This window comes from Oncorhynchus mykiss, chromosome 7 (assembly GCF_013265735.2).
Source record: "Oncorhynchus mykiss isolate Arlee chromosome 7, USDA_OmykA_1.1, whole genome shotgun sequence".
Classification (NCBI taxonomy): domain Eukaryota; kingdom Metazoa; phylum Chordata; class Actinopteri; order Salmoniformes; family Salmonidae; genus Oncorhynchus; species Oncorhynchus mykiss.
Genome location: NC_048571.1, coordinates 20,257,944 through 20,265,501, shown reverse-complemented (window position 1 = coordinate 20,265,501; position 7,558 = coordinate 20,257,944). Strand labels below are relative to the sequence as shown.

The 7,558-nt window shown below is 43.3% G+C and overlaps 1 protein-coding gene across 1 annotated transcript in view; it reads left to right on the top strand.

The window, feature by feature from the left end:
• The first annotated feature begins 246 nt into the window (after positions 1–246).
• Positions 247–7,558, top strand: part of LOC110527455 (inactive dipeptidyl peptidase 10) — a 47,361-nt gene continuing 40,049 nt past the window's right edge. The window contains exon 1 of the mRNA XM_036982867.1: positions 247–459. Within this exon, the coding sequence (XP_036838762.1) occupies positions 436–459 (24 nt within the window). The 5' untranslated portion in view covers positions 247–435. The remainder of the gene's footprint in view (positions 460–7,558) is intronic.

Below are 7,558 nucleotides of genomic sequence, written 5' to 3'. Positions count from 1 at the left end.
GGAAGAACACAATGGAATTATAATCCATCTTACTTGTACTGTATGATTTTAAACAGAACAGAAGGGAGATTTGATGGTTGGTTGTCTTGTTGTAATGTATATTGAGGTACTGGATTCTTTCTGTGTATGTAAATAAAAATCAAGAGGCCAAGCCAGGGCTCCTCCCTGTGACACGTGCAGGCTAGATTAGTGGCGCTGATGCAATGTTTGGAATCGCACTGAAACAAATTACACTGCATTACTGGCTGTGTTATCCTCTGGACAAATTACTCAACCGTGAAGGCGAAACTGCTCAGTGCTAGAAGTAAATCTACACCGGACAGGGGAGAGGAAATCGACATATATCCTGTCCTGTCCTGAGTCACGGCATCTAAGAAAAAAACGCCCTGATAGGATGATTTGAATGGGAGAAATATTTCGACAACGCGTCCAAAGATGACTGAGGACGACTTTACAGAGGTGAAGTGTGCATGACGGATCTCAACACCCCACTTACTCCCTCTCCCATCCCCTTTTCCCCAGTGTGTCGGAAGGGGTTTAGAGACTGGTCGCTTATGAGAAAACAGTCTTTCTACCATACAGGCTGAAGTCCCTGGAGGGATGCTGGATTAAGAACAGGACAGAGGAGGACAGGGGGAGGGGATGTGAAGGGTAAGACTCCAGTGCTTGGCTGGTATGGATCCCTGGAAGAGAGAGGGCCATGAGGAAAATAGACACAGGCCCTGTGCCTGGCATGGATCCCTGTGAGAGAGAGGGCCATAAGAAATATAGACAGACCCTGTGGCTAGGATGGATCCCTGGGAGAGAGCGGGCCATGAGAAATAAAGACACAGGCCCTGTGGCTGGCATGGATCCCTGTGAGAGAGAGGGCCATGAGAAATATAGACACAGACCCTATGGCTGTTATGTATCCCTAGGAGAGACAGGCCATATGAAATATAGACACAGACCCTGAGGGATCTGAAGTGTGTCAGTGCTGTACTTGTTCTATCCCAGAGATAATTGTGTCCCTGCACTGACATACATAGATAGCTGTTGAACACCAATATGCCTTTAATATTCTAAGTAGACGTCAATGTCCAATATGTATGGAGAAAAAAAAAAAAAAAATGCATGCACTGCATGTCACACTGGAGAAGAGCATCTGCTGAATGACTGCAATGTAAATGTAATGTTTGAAGGGATTATCACTATGCTGTTGACGTGCCTTTGCCAGTTGTGTACTTCAGCTACTTTGGCCCTTACGTTCATGCCTTAATTCCAGTTCCCTGTTATAATGCATCATTATGTCAACTGGCTCTGGGCGAAGATTAATCATAGTGGCATGTTTATCGTCTTCCATTTTTCTCATTTGCTTCATTAGATCTCTTTAATCACCGCAGATCATCACCACATAAGAGTTAACCTTTTAAATGGTCTGTATACTGATTTAAATGTTAGCTGTGCTTAACCGTGTTTGGTGGAGGTGGGCTATTTGTTCAAATGGTCGGGGCAACCTGGGTCAAAAAACAATTGACCGGTGCATTTATTAGTGCCAGCAGGAGTGGGTAGAGAATAGTTGAAACTTCCTCATATTTCTATCTGTCTGTCTATGATTTTGAGTGTAATTATCTGTATACCACTACACCTTATCATTAACCGCACGCAGTAGATAAAGTCAGGGATACAGTCGGTGTAGCTGGCGCTCCGACAATCTCCTTCCTGAGTTGGTTCACTGACTATAGTGCTTATGTGAGGAAATGGGGCTATGTCCCAATTATCTCTCTTCCCTCCCGAAGTGTGCACTTCACTTCCCTTCACTGATTTGAAAGGGAAATGGCCGATACAAGAAATATGGTGGAAGCTCCCACTAGCCCGTGCCTCTACCCCATACAAGGGTTTTCGATTTTTGGAAAGTAGTGAACGAGTGCACTCTTCAGGAGAAAGGAGATATTATTGGGACGCACCCATTGTAACTGTAGCACTGTGTGTTCAGTTAGTTGTCTAGCGCCGACTCTCTACACTGGTGTATTTGGGCTTGGTTTTCAAAGGCCTAGGCTAGCCTGTGGGCAGCACATCCCGACTCAGCCATGCTCATTGTCTTCCAGTACATGTCCACTGCCTGTTTAAGTATTCAGAGGAAAGGCTTGTTGGCTAGGTCAGTCTATTGCTATAATAACAGACGACTTGACGAGGACTCTTGTCTTGTTCCTCCTCTCTAGTGCCTACCTCTGGATAGAAGGCAACGTAACCTGTTTCAGAGTTCATGCAGTCCTGCAGACCAGGTGTCTGAGTGCTTTGCTGTTTTCATCCCTACTGTAGGCGTCTGTTTAATAAGTGAATGTAGTTGATGCACTCTGACACCGTGCCTCAGAGTGGAGAAGTAGGCCCGTGTGTGGGGCCTAGTCTGGTTAATGCAGGATTGAGTTATGAGACGATAATCTGCAGCCGTAATTGAGATTGAGAGATCGACAGCCTCCGGCGAGATAATATTGTCTGTGCATTGTCTTCCGGAACACAGTCTTACAGGCTCTCATTTGGGACCTGGCGGTTAGGAACTTCTGGATGGCATTCCTTATATAGTGCACTACTTTTGACCAGAACCCTATGCAGCCCTAGTCAAAAGTAGCACACTAAATAGGGAATAGGGTGTTATTTGGAACACGCCCTGGGAGGTCGGCCAGTTGAGAGTATTTCAGATGAGAATATTTGATTACTGACATCAGCGGAGCTCTGGGCCGTGAGTACCACATTGAGCATGTGTCTTCTCCTTCTACAAGAGAGGAATGAAAAGGAAGATTATAGGGCGTTTGTCTCTCCACAATGATAATATGCCTTTTGAAATTGCCCAACCAAAGATCAGTGTGAAGATTCTTGGCAACAAAAAAAATAAGTAGAGACTAAGTGGCGACACCCCTTAGGAAACAGAGTTGGATCTTGCAAGCTCTCATTTGAGTCGCTTCCTATGACCTACAATCCTAATAGACAGACGAGACTCCTGCCCTACCCCAGCCTCTCCTCCACTGGGAGAGCACACCAGGCTAAAAATACCAGGATATCGCACTTAGAAAACCACCTGGAGCTATAGACGAACCCTACTCATCAACTATCTAGAAATGGTGTAGCCTACACATCAAGGTCAATTCAAATTGAGCTATCATGATTACGGTGTTTCAAATTGCCACAGCAAGATCTTCATCCGTGATTGTTTTGCATTGTATTCTTCGGATGTTCGCCATGTAAATTGCCTCAATTAGTCAGGGCATGAGTAAGAAGAGAAGGGAGGAAGGCTCCCTATACATGTTCATTTAGAATAGAACGACACAACGTGGACTCTGTCCAGTCTAGAGGATATGACTGAACTTCAGCACTCTAGGGGAGGTAACACCTCTCCTTGAGTCAGAGCGAAGACCATTTAAACACGCACGCATGCACACACACGAATGCACACATGCACACACACACACTCACACACACACGCACGCACACACACACACAGTCTCTGATTTCTCTGTTTAAATATTTAATGGGAGAGTGGTTTTGATTTCTCTCTCTCTTCCCCTGCTCATTCCAAATGATGTGCTTAATGTGCACCAGTCTGGTTATAGACTGGTTATAGACAAGCTATGCTTGTCTTAAATTATGTGTTAAATTGCCATATTTATAGACCTATCCAAGGCCTTTGATACTGTCAACCATCCCCTACTCATTCGGAGGCTGTCTGAAATGGGCCTCGACCAGGACCATAAGTCAAGTTACCTCGATATTACTAAAGGTAATATGGGGTCGATTTTGGGACATGTCGTCTTTACTATTTATTTAAATAATATTGGTCTATCTGCAAAAATTAGTAACATTCATCTGCATGCACGAAATTGCCCCTACTGCTGACAAGGCTATGTTAGAGCTGCAATAACACACAGATGAACTAATTAAGAAGCTGAAGTTAAATTAGGCTTATTTTATAGAAATAGATCATGCCTCTCCCTGAACAGCAGGAAGCAGATTGTACAGGAAACCTTCCTGCCAGCTCTTGATTATGGTGACACCATTTATCAGAATGCAGCAGCCACTACTCTAAAACCGTTGGATACGGTGCACCATAGCGTGCTTCGCTTTATCACAGGCGACAGGTATAATACTCATCACTGCATCCTTTATCAGAAAGTCGGCTGGACCTCTATGAATTCCCGTAGATCCATTTATTTCTCCCTTTTTGTTTACAAAGCTCTGCGGCACAAGCGTCCGACATATCGCACTACTCTGTTAAAGTACACAAATAGAAGGCACCAAATCCACTCACAGGGTTGGTTAACTCTTGAGGTCCCTGGTGTCTCTACCAACCTCGGAACATCAGCCTTTAGCTTTAATGCATCCCCTTTTTTGGGAGAATTGACAAACCTCGTTACATCTTGAATCCCCGGTGCCAACAGGGCCGTTTAGAACGGTGAAGAGGAACGGATTCACTGAGGTCTTCGGGTGTTTTGGTTGATAGTAATAATGTATTTGTTGTAATAATGTATTTGTGTTGTTGCAGTGTATCTGTAACTGCTGTATGTTGTAGTTTCTTTTTTTTGCTGTTTTGTTGAATTATCCTGTTGATTTGGGAATAAATACAAGTTTAATAAGTAAACAAAAATATCACTTATACAGTATCTCCCAACTCCAAAAAAGACAATTAAAGAAAAATATCCCCGGGCTGTTAATTACCTTTCCTCCCTCCTTTTATTTTTTAGAGGGGAGCTTGAATAAAATCTAAAGGTCGATCTCAGTCACACCCATTGGCTGCTGTTCTATCACTGATGTAACATGGCTGTTATTATTATATTTTGATTGGTCGTATTTGTAAGTTAGAGGACTTTAACGTGGATTTGGCGGGTTGGATCACTTTCCTTATAGTGGGGTCTTGAGATATCTTCTCATAGTAGTATTGTCTCTCTCGTCTGTCTGTCTGTCTGTCTGTCTGTCTGTCTGTCTGTCTGTCTGTCTGTCTGTCTGTCTGTCTGTCTGTCTGTCTCTCAATATTTTCTATTTCTCTCTCTCTCTCAATCTCTTCTACAGTGCCTTCGATTAGTATTCAGACCCCTTGCAAAAACAGGTTTTTAGAATGATTTGCTAAATATCACATTTTCATAAGTATTCAGACCCTTTACTCAGTACTTTGTTGATGCACCTTTGGCAGCGACTACAGCCTCAAGTCTTCTTGGGTATGATGCTACAAGCTTGGCAGACCTGTATTTGGGGAGTTTCTCACATTCTTCTCTACAGATCCTCTCAAGCTCTGTCAGGTTGGATGGGGAGCGTTGCTATACGGTTCAAGTCCAGGCTCTGACTGGGTAAAGGATATTCAAAGACTTGTCCCGAAGCCACTCCTGCGCTGTCTTGACTGTGTGCTTAGGGTCATTGTCCTGTTGGAAGGTAAACCTTCGCCCCAGTCTGAGGTCCTGAGTGCTCTGGAGCAGGTTTTCATCAAGGATCTCTCTGTACTTTGCTCCCTTCATCTTTGCCTCGATCCTGACTAGTCTCCCAGTCCCTGCCGCTGAAAAACATCCCCACAGCATGATGCTGCCACCACCATGCTTCACCATAGGGATGGTGCCAGGTTTCCTCCAGACACGATGCTTGGCATTCAGGCCAAATAGTTATTTATTGGTCTCCTCAGACTAAATAATATTGTTTCTCATGGTCTGAGAGTCTTTATGCACCTTTTGGCAAACTGCAAGTGGGCTGTCATGTGCTTTTTACTGAGGAGTGACTTCCATCTGTCCACTCTACCATAAAGGCCTGATTGGTGGAGTGCTACAGAGATGGTTGTCCTTCTGGAACGTTCTCCCATCTCCACAGAGGAACTATAGAGCTCTGTCAGAGTGACCATCGGGTTCTTGAACACCTCCCTGACCAAGGCCCTTCTCCCCAGATCTGTGCCTCGACACAATCCTGTCTCGGAGCTCTACAGACAATTTCTTCAACCTCATGGCTTGGTTTTTGCTCTGACATGCACTGTCAACTGTAGGACCTTATGTAGACAGTTGTGTGCCTTTCAAAACAGGTTCCTAAATTGCTATAAAAAAAAAACGGTTTTCGCGTTGTCATTATGTGGTATTGTGTGTAGATTGCTGAGGGCATCTCTTTTATTGAATCCATTTTAGAATAAGGCTGTAAAGTAACAAAATGTGGAAAAACTTAAGGGGTCTGAATACATTCCAAAGGTACTGTATTTCTCTCGCTCTCTCTTTCTCCTCTCTCTCTCTTTCTCTCTCTCTGGTACACACCCACACCATGCCAAAAACACACACCTTCAACACTAACTCAATGACAACTCAGCCCTGTGTTTGTGAGCAGCAGGGAATTTGTACCAATTTGTAAATCACAATTATAATCTTGCAGGACATGGCACTCATTTGGAAGAGTAATGATGTTGTGAAGAATATGCAGGCCCGCGTATGACTCACAGAGTCATTCAACAGGACCGGGGATGAATGGCTATTCTGAGAACCGCTATGTGGACCATGATTGCTTGGCAGTGCAGCAGATAAAGGAACGCTGCAATCTGCATCATTAACTCAGGCTGGAGATTTTTCAAACACCTGAAACAGCATCTTCCTGTAATCTAGAGCCATACTCATCATGCTTAATTCTATGTCCAAAATATAATATCTGGGTAAAGGATTAACAGGAATGTGAGTCCTATTTAGTACATTTAGTAATTTGCTTGCTTTTCTAAAGTATACTGACCTTGCCTGCAGGATAGTTAGACAAGCTAGCTACTCTAACTTGATTGATAGCCTGAAATGGCTTATTGGTACCTAGTTATGAGGTTGGGAGATTTGGAGCCTATCTGGGCTAGCTACAGTGCCTTGCAAAGTATTCATACCCCTTGGCATTTTTACAATTTTGTTGCATTACAACCTGTAATTTAAACAGATTTTTATTTGAATTTCATGTAATGGACATACACAAAATTGTCCAAATTGGTGAAGTGAAATTAAAAAAATATATATTTCATAAAATAAAAAAAAATTAAAGACAGTAAAGTTGTGCGTGCATAGGTATTCACCCCCTTTCCTATGAAGCCCCTACATAAGACCTGGTGCAACCAATTGTCAAGGCAGATTTCCTCCTCTTCCTCTGAAGAGGTGAAACAAGGATCGGACCAATACGCAGCGTGGTAGGTGTCCATGGTTTTTAATAAGAAAAACTAAACATGAACACAAATACAAAATAATAAAGTGAACTGGCAACGAAACAGTCCCGTGTGGCACAAACATTGACACAGGAAACAATCACCCACAAAATACCCAAAGAACATGGCTGCCTAAATATGGTTCCCAATCAGAGACAACGATAAACACCTGCCTCTGATTGAGAACCAATCTAGGCAACCATAGACTTACATAAACACCTAGAATGAACACAACCCCATAAATCTACAAAAAACCCTAGACAGTACAAACACCCTAGATGAGACAAAAACCATACATCACCCATGTCACACCCTGGCCTAACCAAAATAATAAAGAAAACAAAGATAACTAAGGCCAGGGGGTGACACCAATTACCTTCACAAATCACATAATTA